Source organism: Psittacula echo, assembly GCF_963264785.1.
Source record: "Psittacula echo genome assembly, chromosome: 6".
Lineage (NCBI taxonomy): Eukaryota > Metazoa > Chordata > Aves > Psittaciformes > Psittacidae > Psittacula > Psittacula echo.
The window spans coordinates 71,059,286-71,076,762 of record NC_137743.1 but is presented as its reverse complement, the minus strand read 5'-3'; the positions used below and the strand labels follow the sequence as shown (position 1 = coordinate 71,076,762).

Sequence of the window (17,477 nt, the reverse complement as noted above, 5' to 3'; positions counted from 1 at the left end):
AAATTCCTAGACTCTGTAAGCTGTCAGCCATTTTGGAGAGCTGAGAAGGAGGAATTTTAATGGGTTAAGGAGAGGGGGAATCTCGTTGGCCTCTTACAGGTATCCTGGGTGTTGGCTGCCCTTGCCGGGATCTGTCTTGCCTCCAAGCTGCTGGAGTTTCTAATTACCCAGCGTCCCATCTCTTCCCCAGTCTTGTCAAATGTAGACATGTATGAATTGCTGTGGCTAAACTTAGTTCTAACTCCTTCCTACAAAGAGCTTTACAAAAGCTTAGGTTTAACTTTGATGTTCCAAAGCAATACACTTGATTCCTAGGAATTCTTTTTCCTATTTTGATGGGGGACAAGGCTTTAAGCAGTAAGTCTGCTCTAAGGAGAATGAACAGTGTCATGAGTTTAAGTTCCTTTTTAGCATGATACAAGATCAATGCCTGCTCTGTTGGAGCACTGCACAATGAACTTTAATCCTCTTCCACTACAGGTCAGCCAGCATCACTAACCTGTCACTGGATCGATCAGGTTCACCGATGGTGCCTGCCTATGAGACATCTGTCAGCCCCCAGGCCAGTCGCACACATACGAAGGCAGAGACCAATGAGGATGAGCGCAAGATCCTTCTGGTACCTTAACCAGGCTTCCGTTTGTCCTGCTCTGTGAAGGCGATGAAGTTTGCCTTTCTTGTATTGTGCAGCAGGAGTATCTTGCTACATATAAATGCTCTTGTCTGAGCACTCTTACTTGTACCACTCCTCCAGGTAGTGTAGGGATGGGTAATATTGGTGCTGCTTTGGGCAGTTCCATCTTCCTGAAACAAATTGTAGTTTCATATGGTGTTTGCATAAAAAGTGTTTACAGTTTTTGTTAGGAAAGTGTGTTATGTGGCATGGAGTTGGTGTATGGTGGCTCCTTGTGGGTTAAACTTGTAGCACAATGACCTGATTTTGTATTTCTTTACGTTTAGATTTTCCCTTTCATAAGGCATATGATTGAAAACTTTAAATGGCTGTGTCAAAACGGTTACACCAAAATGAATAAGTTAAAGCTGTTACAGTTTATTGGGGCAAAACCTAACTTGGTCCTTCCCTCTGTTTGCAGAATAAATACCACAATTTGTGGAAGGTTGTAGTGACGCACTTCTTAAAAAAAAAAAAAAAAAATCAACGTGCAGCAGTGTTCTGCATAATCTTGTTATCACCTCCCCACAGAGGCAGTGTTGTAGGTGGCAGTTACTGTACAATCTTCAGTAGAAAACAGTGTTTCTTTGAGGGAGAGGAAGTGTTTCCAACAGAGGGGGCAAAAAAGATGCAGAAAAGGGAAGGGAGTGTCTTTCATGCATTAAAAGATTCAAGATTGCTCCATGTTGCCATTTTGAGATCAGGAAGGCTCATTTCTGTGTTTTCAGGTGTTTGCCTGCTGTCAGCAGAATGCATACAAGCATTCCTGAGGGTGTAGAAACACTAGTTCCTGTTCAGTTGCATAACTCTTTTCATGGGCGCTCTGTAAATAGATAACCACGTGAGGGAGGAACATTAAGACATGTCTGTACACCGTCCTGCCTGTGCATGTATGTTAATGCAGGAAAAATGAAATATAAAGTGCTATGAACACAACTTGGACCAAGATGATCAAGTCCCAGTGCACTTCAGCTTCACATTGTTTAATTTTTGTCTCTTTCCTTTCTTGGGGGAGAAAAGGATTAGTAGTATTGCTTCTGTTCGTGTAAGATCAGAAGATGCAGTGTCAAGTAATGTAAGATTTTCTGTGAATTCCCACTGTTTGTTTAATGCACTTAGCACATGGAGCTGACTCTATATCAGAAGGTAATTTAAAGCTTAATGTAGTCCATTCAGAAGACTCATGAACTTTGCTCATCAAATAAAAGCTAGGGGATGATGTAAATACACTGGGATAAGCAAATTTGATGTCAAGCAGAGGTCAAAATCCTGGAGTTGAAAGGATTTGCTGTGTTCTGCCAGTTTGTGCAGTTTAATGAATTCAACATGTGAGTTAAGGGTAAACTATAAAGCAGCTGAACCATGGAAACAGTGATTGCATCGAATCTTGTGATCCTATGATGTGTTTCATTACTGATCGTTTGACTCTATACCTGGTATGGAAGGGGAGCTGATGACATGGATTTTAGGATAACAACCAGGACAGCCACTGCTGGAAATAAAAGCAGAAAGCCAGTCCAGTAACAGAAGTGGAGGAAAACTCTTGGATCTCAGGGCATTCTTGGGAAAGTGCAATAATGTGGGTCTAGCAGTTAACTGGAGAGCTGAAACCAGTTAAAATTTAAGCTTGCCCCTCTCCTCTCTCCACCCTTACACAATACACTTGAGCCATTTGAGAAAGTGAGGTGCAGTGTCTCTTTTCCACCTCTTGGGGTGCTCTCTTGCTCTCAAAATAATCCCAAATCCCAGTTTCCACTCTGCAACAATGGGACTGTGCTGTGCCAAGCCAGGGCATATGCTGGAAAGCAAAAAGGCCCAGGTGCAGAGAGACAGCTCAGTTTGGATGGAGCATAGCCTAAGCAGGAGTTGGTGTATGGTACGTGCTTAACAGGCCTGAAAATGAGTTTTCAGCTGAAGTATACCAAGTGGTGAAGGGTACTGATCCACAGAGTCAAAAATGGTTAATTGAGTTGGGAGAGATAAACACCTCTTTTGCTTAGTGGCCATGCCAACAGTGTCTAAAAGAAGACTTGTTACTGAACAATATAAAAAGGGATCCCCAATAAGAAATGGTGTCCTAGAACTTGAACATAGCAGTGTGCATTGCTGTGTCAATTGCTCTGTATCTGAGGCTTGCTAATGGACTTGTATGCTTCACAAAGCCTAGGTTAAGAATAGTGTATATAGAAAAACTCTCTTCCAGATGATGTTTTTGTCTCACACTTCATTTACACACACCACCTGAGACTGAGAATAGGGTGCAAAAGGGGAGTAATAAGGACATAAGTATCTTCTAGGCAGTACAAAATCTTGCCACATTAAAAAAAAACACCAAACAAACTTAACTCTGAGGGTATCCTCTTTATGTCTTCCTTGTTCTCAACTTTATATAAGAGTAAGGATACAAGGAGCTGGTCTCATGTATGTTTGCTGTTTCTGTTTGTACCTTTGTACCTTCACATAAGTGTGCAGAATGGTGTAGATTTTGTCTATGGAGGGCTCTTGATCTAGAAGCTGATCTGAGAGCCCAGGCTAACGCCCTTGAAACCAGTGCTAAGGTCAGACTAGTAAGTAACTTGCACATTTCCTTGTCCAGGACTCAGTCCAACTGAAAGATCTGTGGAAGAAAATCTGCCATCACAACAGTGGGATGGAGTTTCAAGACCATCGCTACTGGCTGCGGACACATCCCAACTGCATTGTGGGAAAAGAGCTGGTCAACTGGCTCATCAGAAATGGGCACATAACGACAAGGTAACCCTGATGCTTTAGGACAGCAGGTGTCATCTGTCTCTGTCACAGCAGGTTCTGAGTTTTAGCTGAGATAGGTGTCTTAGACTGCAGAGGTAGACCCCTTTGCAGGGAGATGAGAAAGAAAGAAAATGCGGATCTCTTCTTTGCTGCCTACCAGCACAGGTAGGGTTCTCGCTCTGTGTGGTCCAAACCAACAGGGTTCAGGAGGCTGTCTGGTTTGGGAGTCGGTGGGGGAGGTAGCTTATTGGACAAGTATCACTCAAACAGTTGGAGAACAGTGAATGTGTTACAAAGACTGTCCAAAAATGTTTGCTTATACTCAAAAGGCCAAGTCTGCCCCTAGGTTCAGAGATCACTAATAGTGTTCGATAGCTAAATTTTTGCTGGTGCTGGCAGGCTCTTAACCTTGTGAGTATAAAGAATCTGGTGTATTTAGCTGTGCGAGAGGGGGATAAAACTGAGATGGTTCTTAAGCATAGAGCAAGTCCTCACTCAGAGATGCTTAGTGTATGTATAACTCAAGCTGCCAATATTGAAGGAGCACAAACAATGTCTTGAACATCTTTTGGACACCTCAGCCGAGTTGAGAGTACTAGCAGTCTCCTCATCCAGCTCCATACTTGAATCAGTACATTCCACTCCCTTTCCACTGTATTTTAAATAGCGTCTGGTTAATGACATACTGATGAGTCAAATAGTGCATAGCAAATGACTCTTCCCTTTTGTAGCATGCCTGTAATATAAACTATGTGTGTTTAGAACTAGACTTGGAAAACCATCTCTATTTTTATACTTCCAGGGTCCAAGCCATCGCAATAGGACAAGCGTTGGTTGATGGACGCTGGCTAGAATGTGTCAGTCATCATGATCAGCTCTTCAGAGATGAGTATGCTCTCTACAGACCATTGCAGGTAAAAGCAGTAGAAAAACTATGGTTTTTGATTGGTTTGGCTGTGGGCTAGAATCTTTTCTAATCCTGTTCTCAACAGGCATATCTATGAATCAGCTCTCCAGATAATTGGCCTTTTTCCTTAGTGATTTAAAGCCTAAGGAAGCTGCATTTGCCAAGGAAACTTTGGGACTGTCCTCTGTAGAGGAGGATTGTTATTACAGACAGTGCACTACAAAAAGTGCAGGAAAGGGTCTCCTTTCCAGGCCACTGCCTCTCACTGTGCATGTTTTCCGTGGAGGCCTTGAAATAGCATAGTCTGTGCTTGTGGCATCTGTGCTGTCATGCAGAATCTAGAATCTGTGTGCAATTACTGGTGATGGAGACAATGGTGGTTCTGTTCTGTTTCAGAATTACTTCTTTAAAAATTGTCAAAGAATGGATATTTTAGATATGCAGTATTGAATCTTCTATATTATATTGGTAACCTCTTCGTGATCTCCAGTTATGGCAGTAATAAAGAATTTGGTACCACACCACGATACAAGATTGGGAGGGGGTATTTGTCATGCCTCCCAGATAAGACTAGCTATCTGAGGGGAAGGCAGGGAACCAGTGACCAGAGGTGCTATCCTACCGTATTTCATTGCAATCAAACTTACTGAGGGGTAAGAGCAGTCACTGGCCTAAGCGACTGGATTTTTTTTTTTTTTTTTAACTGGAACAAGGTATCTCTGTAGCCTCTCTGTTACCTGAAAGCATTTGATTGAGACCCTTAACGTGTTCTGCAGCTTCTTACAGTAAAGAATGGCTCAGCTGTCTGATGCGGCTCAGTCAGAAAGCTTGCAGCCATTAGCATCTTGTCTTCCTTATGAATTTCAGCTCTTGGCCACAGTCATGTGGTGTTCCTTTGAGATTGCCTTGGGCTTCATCTGGCATCTCAGCTAGTCAACTGCACTGTCTCAGTTTGCTGGTAAAAGCTTGCCCTTAACTAGCAAGTGCTTGTGGATCCCTGTTTCTAACTGTTTGTAAGGGGCTTATGTTATTAATGGTTTAAAGCCAATCCTTGTTCTCATCAGCTGAAAGCACTGTCTGATCTCATTTCTTCTGGACAAGAGTCAGGAGACTCTTGTTGACTCGCTTGCTTGCTGACTCAGTTGCTTGCTGCACTCACTGTATTCAAAGGAATGATAGTGAGGTCTTCTTGAGATCACGATGGCTGATAGAAATCATTTAAATATTCTCCAGTTTCTCTGGCACTCTAGGCAGGCTTTGCTTGGACGCAGTAGCCCCTGCTGGAGTCTGACTTGTGAGTGAAACTCTTAGAGCTACTTTGGTCAGTCACAGAATTGCTTCAGTAACTTTGAATTAGCCTCCCTTAAAAGCTGTGTGTGCTGGTTTCTGGGCAAAGGACACAGTCATCACCCAAATTAGCTGAGGGGATAGCAAGCATTCAAAACTGCCTAGCTGGATGTGGTGACAGAAAATGTGCAGCAGAAGAAACTTGTCCTTTAGTGCCACTTAGTCGCAGCTTGTGTGGAAGTGGGAAGGAGGCAGAGACAGAGCACGTGGGAAGTGTAAAGAAGTACTTGGTTCCTGTTCCAGAGAGTTCCTAATTCATGCTAAGTGGGGTGGCTGTATGACTAACTCAGCTCAGCCCACTAAGAGTATCCTCTGACTTTAAAAGGATCTGTGTTTGTAGCAGGCTGCTTTTTAAGGCAGCTTAATATTTCAGCAGAGCTGCACTTTTAATACCTTTTTTATTTTCTTCCTTGTCTTCTAGAGCACGGAGTTCTCGGAAACCCCATCTCCAGACAGTGACTCTGTGAACTCTGTAGAGGGGCACTCTGAGCCATCCTGGTTCAAAGACATCAAGTTTGATGACAGTGACACAGAGCAGATTGCTGATGAAGGAGAAGATAACTTAGCCAGTGAGTTTCAGCTGAGTCTTGTGCTCACTCTGCCTTCTCCAGTTATCCTCAGTCCTCAGAACATAGTAGTTTAACCATGTCTTGCTTTATGTGTGTGTTTGTGTGTGCACGCATGGGGCTGTAAGGATTAAAGCAAACTGTAACCTAACTAGTCCTTGCGTTTCTTATGATGGATACAGTATTTTATATTTAGTTGCAACTGGCAAAACTTTTAATGGAGAAGCAGCATGTAAATTGCAGCCTTCTGTTTCTCAAGCAGACTTCTGCTTGATTTGGGCCCTATAGCAATGCACTAAAGAATGCCCACTATATTAGCATGCACACCTGAAGATAAGATTAGAACTATAAAAATACTGTATTCCTGTAGTATTGCACACTGGTCTTTATGTAGTAAAGACAATTTTTCTCCTCTCCGATACCCTCATGATTCCCATTTGAACCCTTCTCCTCCCTATATCTTCCCCTTACCCAACACTAAAAGACTCCGCCAGCCCTAGCAAGCGCACTTCAGTCAGCAGCTTCCAGTCCACAATGGATAGTGATTCAGCCGCCTCCATCAGCCTGAACGTGGAGCTGGACAACGTGAACTTCCATATCAAGAAGCACTCCAAGTACCCACATGTGCCCCCTCACCCTGCCGACCAAAAAGGTATGAGGTAGTCACCAGCTGGAGTTGCACATGATGGAGAGCTGGGCCCTAATAATACTGACCTATTTGGACACTACTTTTGTAGCTGTCTTACAGAGGGGGAAATATGGTTAATTGGCACTCGCTTGCAGTTTTGATGTGCTCACCTCTGAGGAGGCTCAGTAGACCTCTTGAAACACCTTCTCTTCAGAGTGTGTAACTTCCCCTGGGACTTTCTCTTTGCAGTTGAAACAAAGTCTTCTGTCTGTACATACAATAAGGCAGATCCACATACACTGTTTCTGGCTAATGGGGGTTGAAAAGTAGTCTGTGCATAAACAGTTTGCTATGTGTTAACTTGCTTGAGATTAAACTGGAAAAGCAAGCAAGAAATGAAACTCCAAACAAAACCTGGAAAAAATTAACTTGGAAGAGGTCTGTGCTGACTTCTAATTGTAGAACACTTGTTCAAAAGAGAACATCCACTTAAGCGAAGTAGGAAGAAATGAGGTACTTGGTGTTCAAAACTTCTTTGGAAAGAAATAAGTACCAAATTGAAAGACTAAGCAAAATCCTTATGGAAAAAATAATGTACTTGCCTGTTGACAACTTCATTCTCTAAATTGGACAAGGGCTGACTGAAACTAGGGCTTGCCTCTGGCTTGGGTCTGATATATTCTAGTTGCTTTACATGCTGGGGAGCAACTGATGTCTTTGCTCTGCTTCCTCACCTAAGGTTACATCAGCTTTGTAGACTTCTATCTTTGGCTGCTCATAAAGAATCTCTTATTATTAATTATTCTTTCACCCTTACCCCTTCAGTATTTCTAACTTTAAAAGATGATCCAGTGTTAAATAATGAATTGGTCACAGCTGACTTTGAAAGCATTTTAGACATGGGTGAGAGGCAAATTAGAGGGGGCATTTATTAGTGCCTATCATAGTAACCTCTTGTTATTTACTGAAATATGTCTAGAAGAAGGGAAATCTAACTGCTTATTTCCTCCCCACCTCCCCCTGAGAAAGGAGCAGAGTAGGGTAAAAATCTAAGTTGATGTCGAGTGTCTCAACAGTAGGGCTCTATTGTCAGCATTACTGACACCAAGTCATTGTTGGTTCCGTTCAACTTGTTTCTATTTCATGCCCTAATCAAATGAAAACTTAATGCATCTGCAGGGAAGGAAAGGTTGGAGAGGGTGAATATGCTGATAAATTCCTTTTAGGAAGCAGGGGTGCTGGATTAGATGAGTTAGAAATAGGCCCAGGTGTGCTGCAGTATCCTATGAGTTCACAGCTGTGGCAGGTTTCTCTTCATCAGTGTGTGTTAGGAGTAAAGCGGGTAGTAGTTAGTTTGGCTTGGCCAGTGTTAAAGGACTGGTAGAATGCTAGTTTTAGACATAGCTCAGTCTTTATCTCCATATACAAAAAGCAGAACACAATGAAGGGGAAATGTAAAAGAACCTAATTCTCTTGGAAACTGATGACCAAATCAACGTTTTTCATAGCCACAGCTGAAGCTTTTCTGAGAAAGACTTTGATGGAGAGCTTGGAGAAAATCAGTGGAAAAGGCAAGGGGCGAGGAAACTGAGAGGAGAGAGATTTGTCTTTGAATTACGTATATTGGTAGCACTCTCCTATCTTTGCTCAATCTCTGCTGACTGGTGTTTGTTTCTGTTCCTGAAGTGTGTGGTCTTTTAACTAGGTTATGCTGTAGGAGTGTAATTGGTAGTGAAAACTGGAAGCAATTTATTTTAAGAAAATGGATTTCCCTTGAAGAGGAAGTATCAGTAATATGTCCAGAATTGGCATAGGGTAGAGGTGTGAGTCACTAAAATACACCCTGAAGAGGTAGATATTATCCTGCAGCTTTTGGAAAAATCTGTCCCCTGTGCAAATACAGAGAGTCTCTACAGGAATGACCTAACCAGGAAGCAACAAGTTAAAATGAATTGATAGTATCTTGAATAGCAAGAAACACATGGCAATAGGGAGACTGTAATTTCACAGGTACTGAGATATTCATTATTCGAGGCCTTCAAAATTAGGTGGGACAATATCCTACAGTGCGTACTGCAGAGCCTAGAGTAGTGAAATGCATGACTGTTAAAACTTTATTCTGGAAATATTAAAGTCTGAGTGCAAAGACTTCCATTTTGTTTTCCTGATTTATCCTGGCTATATTTGACAAAAGATGCCATCCAGGATGTTAGAGAATATCACAATGATTAGACAGTCAAGACTAGATAGTTATGTTTCTATGTAAAATAGGACATGATTATTTTAAAAACAGAGTACTGTAGTTAATCAGTGACATGGTGTGTTTGCTGCTGTCAGGGATCAGTAACTTCCCTATGACTGTTACGGACATGTGTATTTGGCTTGATTTCATTTAAGTAGTCTTTTTTCATTAGACTGGATGGCAGTGACTTAATTTCCTTTGAAATAACACAGTAAAACTGAAGATCACATCCACCTTTTGAGGCTAGTAACTCAATTTCCTCACAACTGGTAAATTACAGTCACTGGGGGAGGACTCATAGGGCAAAACACCAGTTCTAGAAGTGCAGGTCAACTTTGATCTAAGTGGTTAGTGGGTTTCTTGAAATGATTAAAGTGTATGCAATTTTCACCAGTCACAGAAGTCAGCTGCTTTGAAGCAATTGCCTGTGATGTACCAGCTGTGTTTTACAACAGTGTGGTTTGTATATAGTTTGAGTCTAATGGCAGGACTTCTTGTGATGTGTCCTGGTTTAGCAGTAGCAGTCATTTTTTCTACTGGTGCAGTGCTGTGTTTTGACTTTCGACCTGGGAATAATACTGATAAAGCCGATGTTTTCAGTTGTGGGTCAGAATGTTTACCCTGACCAAGGACTTTGTGAGTCTCATGCTCTGCCAGGGAGGAGGAGAAGCCAGGAGGAAGCAGGGACAGGACACCTGACCCAAACTAGCCAAAGAGGTATTCCATACCACAGCACATCATGCCCAGGATGTAGAATGGAGAGTTCCCGGAAGGGCTGGATCACTGCAGGGTGGGGGGGGAGGTACTGGTTGGTGAGCGGTTGTATTCTCTTCCTTGTTATTTCCTTTATCATTATTACTATTAGTGGTAGCAGTAGTGATTTGTGTTATACCTTAGTTATTAAACTGTTCTTATCTCAACCCATGGGAGCTGCATTCTTTTGATTCTCCTCCCCGTCCCTCCAGAAGCAGAGGGAAGAAAGGTGTGGGGGGGGGGGAAGTGGACTTCGTGGTTCTGATTTACGGCCTGGGCTTAAACCACGACATGATGTTACAGGCTGACTAATGTCTGATGTGTTTTCATGAAATTCTAGTGACTCCAAGTTAGTTGGTTTGTAGTATCTTACAAGTGGGTGTAGTGACTCATTTATAGTATCACTGTCTAAAGACAATGGTACTTTATTGTGTCTTATCAAAATAAGAAACAAAGTTCGATTGCTTTCTGCATTTAAATTTGGGAAAGAGAGAAGTGATTTATTTTGAAGTTGCTGTTTTTAAAAAGTAATCAATATGGGAAGTCTTGTTTTCTAAATGTCTTTGCGGCCAGATATCCTTGAGGTATTTTGGGTGTAGCTAGTTAGGAGGGGGAAAGAGAAGAGCATCTGAATAGCGATGACACAGTTCCTTACCACCATTGCTTTCCAAGCCTTAGTATGCTGTTATCAGGAGCCCTCCTGGTGCACCTTTTGGGAAGGTGCACCTTGGTTTTCAGTGAGCACTTCTGGATGCATGCATGCTTGTTTGTGTACCTAGAAAAAAAGCTGAGATTTCAGGCCAGTCCATTTTGATGTTTAACCAGAGCAATCTGTAAGGTGTATAAAAAATGTACTTGCTGGTTTTCATTGGAGACCTGTGAATTTCTGTGTGCATTTTAGTATTTGCTTTCAGTGATGCCCTTGAATCGGACCTAGGAATTTGTGTTCTGGGGTGGGTTGTTTTGGTGGACCTCTTTAGAGGAGCTTGTAAGACAGTCACTTGATAGCTCACTGCTTACAGAAAAGGCTACAAAAACCACTACAGGAACTTCCTCCTCCCCCCTGCTGCTCCTTCTTTGGAGCATGATGCATCTAGGGATAATGTGTAAGAAATGTGCATTAGCCACTCTCACCATCTGAAACTCACACCTGTGTGTTATCTGTCCAGTCTATGAAGAGGTATGGTATCTTACCTTGTCAGGAATTTGTCAGGGCATAATTGGAAGCAAAGTTATAGGAGGTGAAGCTGTATTGAAGAGAAGTGTGGCTGGTTTAGAGGTGCTACCTTTGTCTTTGACTAGAGCATAACTAAGATTAGGTTTCAGCTAGGGATAACTCCTGTCTTTGCTGTGTCAGTCAGACATATATGTCAGACTTAATACGAGTGTGTTCACAGTAGAGGCTGCTGCCCTAAGGCTGTTGCAAGGTGGAAAGGGATGGATGTGCTAGTATACATGCTGATGTGAAGGTACAGCATGACATGACTTTCTCCAGATAGTGTGTGGGGTTGTGGGTGTATGAATGCTGAGGATGAGCCAGCTTTTATCAAGCAGTAGATTACTTGTAATGTTAAACTCTTAATCTAAGCATGAGGTGAAAAGAACCTGCAAATAACTACTAAGCTGCAAGGGGAGCTTGCAGCTTCTCTTTGGCACATTGATCATCTATTGAGTGTATGTTTTCAAACTGGGCAACTGTGAACAAGCTCAGGTTTTGAAAATGGTGGCATGGGAAGGGTCTATTGAGTGCTGCTGTTCAGAGACTTGTGATTGTTTGTGTCCTGTCAGCTCTCTGTTGCTTTCTGTTGGTGTGTGAAAGCTGCCTGGCTTGCTTTCTGTTTGTGGCAGTAGGTCTGGACCATTCTCAGGGAATGCGATATAGAGTTAGCTTCAGACTTGGGATTATTGCACTGTATAAGCACTTGGGCTATTGCAATTGTTTTCTCACTGCACAATCCCTTTGTACAGCAAAGGAACTAACTAAAGACACAACAATCTAATGGCCTGTAGAGAAAACAAGCTTTTTGTAGCCAGCCAGCCTGCATGAAAGATCAAGATCTAGCAAGCTAAACAAGGGTAGTAGATGGAGTTTCATCCTCTTTCCATATGTAAAGTGATATATCTCTTATTTTCCTTTGTTGCTGGGAGTACACCTCTGTCAGCATTGATTCCTCAAAACACTTTAAACTGTTCTAGACTTCAGACTTCTAGGTTTTGAAAGGCAGGCTCTTTTGTTTCCTTCACCATGTAAGATAAATCTTACGGCTGAGAACTTCAGTCTAAGAACTTCATTGGAGTGTGAGAGCAAGACGGCTTTTGAAGCTGTGTTTTTAGACCAAAGTGAGGAGGCCATTCCCTCTATTGGCATTCCTATGGTGTCTGCTTGCAGCTTAGCACATTTGTATTCGGATTGAGAGAAGTGTGGTCTGGGTCAATTGGAAAAGCAAACTTTTAACTCTTAGTTCAGTCTTTGCTCGTGTCTCCTTTGTTTGTTTTGTTTCTTCACAGTAAGAAGTACAATTTTCTTATTGTCTTAGGACTTTTTGATAGAACAAGAATGAGAGGATATTCTTGTCTTTACCACCCATCAAGCTGTTGCTAAATTGGTGACTAAACACTTAGATGAGTAATGCTGCTGCTTCTGGTGTGGGCGTGTACATCCTAATTATATGGGCACACCAGTGTAACCTGTCATTTTCTTTGTCTCCGCCTATCTCCCTCTTCTCTCTTCTTTCAGAGTATTTGAATCCTGAGAACGGAGGGCAGCAGATGTTCTCCATAAGTGATGCTTTTATTAAAGGTAAGGAGAAGCTTAAAATGTTGCTGTTGTGCAGTTTTAATATAATGATGGAAGCTCCTCAATCCTCCTTTAATAGGGTGTTGACCCTTTAGAAATATTTGCTTGACAGTAAATCTGAACTTATTTGTGGCAAAACTGATAGATAAGCTGTACTGTAACTTTTTTGAATGCACTTTCAAGGTTAAGGTTCTTTCACTTCTCGGATTTCTCCATTCAAATGCACTTAAAGAAAAGCTTTTACTTGTTTGGTTTTTTTTTTTTTTTTTAAGTCTAAGTGCCAGGTCTGTTCACAACTTTGCCACCCACAAACTTATGTAACCGATCTTTAACTTTCTGTGCAAGCAAATGAAGATGTGATTATGATTAGTTGCTGTGCTTCCACGGAATAGCTTAAAGCTTCATCTCTTAAATCTGTCTGGGTTTTTTGTCATCAGTACCACCACCACCATTGCTACTTGTGAAATGTACTTCTGAAATTGCCAATAGATGCAGTTGTGAGTTTTAAAACCCATGTGCCCTCTAGTATTTGTGACCAGGTGAACTTACGGGATTTTTTTTGTCTGAGCTAATGGTATTGATTTTGGTAAGTTTGTAAGAGGAGGAAATAAGGGGAAAACCCCAGTGTCTGTGCAGCCAGAAAATAAAGTCTTTGCTTAGGTTTTAACTGAGCTTTTGAAGGAGAAAGGAAAGGGGATGTAATTTCCATTAATCTTCTGCACAGCTAATTTTGGGTATGGAACATCTGGAAGAAGTTAACTGTTGTTCTTTAAGTCCTTTTTTTTTTGCATTCATCCTTCTCAGATTACTATTGTATGAAGATTTTGCAGTTGGATCATGCACTCTGAGAAGTTTTAAGCGTGAACTCTGAAGGCTTACTACTTGCTGATGAAAATTTTTACACTACTAGTGTATGTGACTTATAATCAGCCATTATGAGAATGGGGAAGGTTATAACTTCCCTCTATAATATCATAATACCTGTATGGGAAACAATCTAGTAATTCTTTCAAAGCACGTAAATCTCTGTTGAAAGAGCCTCCAGTCTTGGTACTGCAAACCAGAGAAGTTTTTAGAAGTTACTACAGAAGATAGTGATTGGAAGTGGAAGGCCTACTCTAAGTGAGGACTGTTTTATGCTGTTGAAACCCACTTTCTGTTTCCAAAGTAGAAATAGCTGTAGTTCGTGCTGACATGTAAGATTCATAAATAAATGTGTTCAGTGGATATAGCCTTCTTTGGCATCCTGTTTTTTGTAGCAGAGATACACCTACATACGTGATGGTTATGTGGATGGACATGAGAAAATGTGCTGAGGTCTTTTGAAAAGCTTGTGCCACTTTCTTGACAGAAGATCCTTGAGAATTCTTTAATATTAAATACTGTGACATAGCTGCCAACAGGCTTGTTCATCTAAGCTCTGTCTGCACCTGAGCAGCGAGGAGGTGGTGTGTGGGGTCAGGGTTGCAAGTCACCTGAAGGTTCAGAAGTGTGACATATGAATTAGAAGCATAGCATTTCTTTAAGATCTGTCTGGGAGATGTGTTAAGCAAGGCCTCTACAAAGATATTTTTGATAACTGTGTTGCAGCCTGAATAACTAGATTTTTTTTAATGCCACTTATATGTAGATGTCTTCAAATCAGCTGCTTTTTGTCAATCAAATCAGTGCCTTGGACCAATGTTATAAGTTTGAAAGGTATTATGGTTATGTATTATGAATGTACATAATATTTTGAATTTGTTGCTTATTGGCAAAACTGGGATATAAGATTTAGCTTTTAAAATCTTGTCTTAAACTTGGTAACAGTTCAGTTCTGGAAAACTGGTCTATACTGGCAGTACAAGAATTCTAGTAGTTCACTTTGCCTTTGTAAACTCACCACTTCTATACTCAATACTGTTTGCATCATCATATTACCATGACATCTAGCTCAAACTCAGTAATTCAAGAGGCTTACTTAGGCTTATGTCTTAGTAAAGTCTTCCCATTTCAGACTAGCCTTTCAGAAAGATATAGGCATTCACTTGTGACCTTATGTTAATAAGGTTTGTTTGTCTCTTGCAGAGTCGTTGTTCAACAGGAGGGTGGAGGAGAAGTCCAAAGAACTCTTTTTCACACCCCTAGGCTGGCATCACAGCAATCTGGATCTGCTGAGGGAAGAGAATGGGGAGAAACAAGCTATGGAAAGGCTGCTGTAAGAAATATGTAGAAAAAGGAGTTTGCATATATTGACTAACAATTCCTGAAGCCACTCTGTTCCACCAGCTTTCAGTGGGACTTAATTTACAGTGGACAAAACAAGGATTTAATTTGAATTGTAAAAACCACATTTTTCTAGTGTATTTTGATTGCTTGTTTCCCTGTGATTTTTATATATTGAAGTGCAGGACCAGAGTTGACTGTAGAATATTCTAAGCAACTCTTCCTTCAGAGGCTTCCTGCACTCTAAATGTTAAGAAATGTACCTCTGAAATGCAACTTCAACTATTCACTGTTACCTGTATTTTTCTCATGAGACATCTATTTGTTTTCAGGTCTGCTAATCACAATCACATGATGGCACTGCTTCAGCAGCTTCTGTACAACGAGTCCCTGTCACTGTCCTGGAGGGATATCATTGTACCTGTGGTCTGCCAGGTAGTTCAAACTGTACGGCCTGATGTCAAGAACAGAGATGATGACATGGATATCCGCCAGTTTGTTCATATCAAAAAAGTAAGTATCAAACAGTGGATGTAGGGAAATGAAAGGATGCAGCTGCTGGCAGCACCCCTTGTTTGAAGATTCCCCTTCATTCTACCCCCAGCATGTTTAGTGGTGTAATTGGCCAATGTAGCCTTTCAGTATATGTACTGAGTGCTGGATAAGTAGCTTGCAGAACTCTGTGTATCAATCTGTTGCTCTATAACTATCCATTATGAAGGATTACACTCCTCCGATGTGAAGTACAATGACTTTCCTCAAGAGGAAAACTTAATTGCTGTGGGATAGTGCATCCGGTTCTGCCAGATGTCGCAGTGTTGACATTGGTGAACGGTAAAGCTGGAGTTGTGGCATGCAGAGTTTCTTCTGAGAGGCTGATATGAAACTGACATCCAAGGAGCTAGTATGACTGAGGATCAAAGGCTCAGACTTGTTTTTCTTTGACAAAATTCACCTCTGGAAGCTTTTTGTATTTGGAAGCCGTGTAAGATATAAGGAGAACCTCATAGTCCTGGTGGCATCTCCTCAGGCAGCATCAGTAGTTGCTTTCTCTTCTGAACCTCCAGTTCAAAGAGCAGATGTTCAGAGGTGAAAGCTCTTTGTAGCTGTCTGCTGTTTTCACATGCTGATAACAGAAATGTACTCTGAAACATGTTATTCAGAAACCTGTTTCATGTTGGTCATTACTCCTGTGGTTGGTTGTAACTGTAGGCACACTAGTCAAGTGTCTGATGTGTTCAGATAGTAGGTAGAAGTGTGTTTTTTCTCACCTTTGTGTTTTCCTTTCCTTCTTTCCTTTGCTTACAACTTGTTTGATTGTCAGTGGAAATGGCATGTGCAAAGGGATATGCTCCTGATGGCCTATAGAAGTTAGGTTCCATTATCTTCCAGAATATACCCGGTTTAACAAATATGCATTTGTTGGGAGGGGCATAGAGATCCTGGAACTTAATACATGTTTTCATGTTGTCCTTAGTTTGCCAGACTTTTAAAGAAAAGATTTGTGTGTCCAGCATGACTGTATCTGATGTTTCATCTGATGGCTAAGGGTGTAGTTAAAGTTTGCATATCAGCTACAATAGGTATTCTCTGTATTAGGTTTACTGCATTAGAAGTTATGGGAGTGTGTGACACTTGTAAAATGTTCTTTGCTTTATTAGATTCCTGGTGGAAAGAAATTTGACTCCATGGTGGTGAATGGATTCGTTTGCACTAAGAATGTTGCACACAAAAAGGTAACGCAGGCTTGACTAATCAAGTGCTGGCTAATAGTTCATGCTGAGGAAGCAAATGTGCTGTGACTTCCTTTTTGTGTCATGTTTTTTTCTGTCACCAGTCAGGAGGATTGCAAGCTCTCTCTAGTTTGAGTCCCTAAACAAGAATGGCTTTTAAAGCATTTCTTTTCCAAGCTGTTTTCTTTTAGCCCAGAGATTTGGGTTGGGGGGAAGATTTTCTCATGCACATATGGAAAAGCATCCTTTCTACTCCTACAGCCTCAGAAGGTGTCTAATAATTACCCTAAATTTTAGCCAGAAAAAGGCTTTTGTAGTTCTAGCTTATGACAATATAGTAAAGCGAGCCTTTAAATAAAGCAGGAGGTCAAGATAGAAGTGATCTGGATGGAGGCTCCAAAGTGTATCAAAACTTCGGGTTTCTTGGAGATGACTGTAGAAACCTCTAATATTGCACTCTTACTGGACAGTAGCTGTGAAATACCGAAACTGGGTGTAATATCTTCATAAGAAGGAAGAATGTATAGTTGGGGGGATAGCTGAGACACTTTTGGGAGATTGGGTTTATCATGAGAAGTCTATCTTCTTGTGTACACTTTATCTTCCAGATGATTGTAGTTTTCTTGTAACAATTTTTATGTCTTCTTTTCAGATGAACTCTTGCTTAAAAAATCCCAAAATTCTTCTGCTGAAGTGCTCAATTGAGTACCTGTATCGGGAAGAAACAAAGTTTACCTGCATAGACCCTATAGTACTTCAGGTGAGAGCATGCTTTTGTTCTTGGTTAAAACAAAATATGATGATCAGTGCACATCTAATTGGGTTTTTTCCAGTGTGTAAGGTGGAGTTGAGTGAGATTGTATAGGAAAGAGAAA

At 41.2% G+C, this 17,477-nt stretch overlaps 1 protein-coding gene across 5 annotated transcripts in view; it reads left to right on the top strand.

Annotated features, from left to right (window-relative positions):
- The window catches only part of PIKFYVE (phosphoinositide kinase, FYVE-type zinc finger containing), a 62,951-nt gene that overhangs the window by 17,236 nt on the left and 28,238 nt on the right, over nt 1–17,477 (top strand). For 4 of the 5 annotated variants that reach the window (XM_080620989.1, XM_080620990.1, XM_080620992.1 and 1 more), the window contains 10 exons: nt 481–619; nt 3,270–3,427; nt 4,227–4,338; nt 6,100–6,247; nt 6,729–6,896; nt 12,605–12,667; nt 14,732–14,861; nt 15,202–15,382; nt 16,531–16,605; nt 17,255–17,362. In XM_080620989.1, coding sequence (XP_080477115.1) covers nt 481–619; nt 3,270–3,427; nt 4,227–4,338; nt 6,100–6,247; nt 6,729–6,896; nt 12,605–12,667; nt 14,732–14,861; nt 15,202–15,382; nt 16,531–16,605; nt 17,255–17,362 — 1,282 coding nt within the window. The remainder of the gene's footprint in view (nt 1–480; nt 620–3,269; nt 3,428–4,226; nt 4,339–6,099; nt 6,248–6,728; nt 6,897–12,604; nt 12,668–14,731; nt 14,862–15,201; nt 15,383–16,530; nt 16,606–17,254; nt 17,363–17,477) is intronic. The other variant, XM_080620991.1, reaches the window with a different exon arrangement.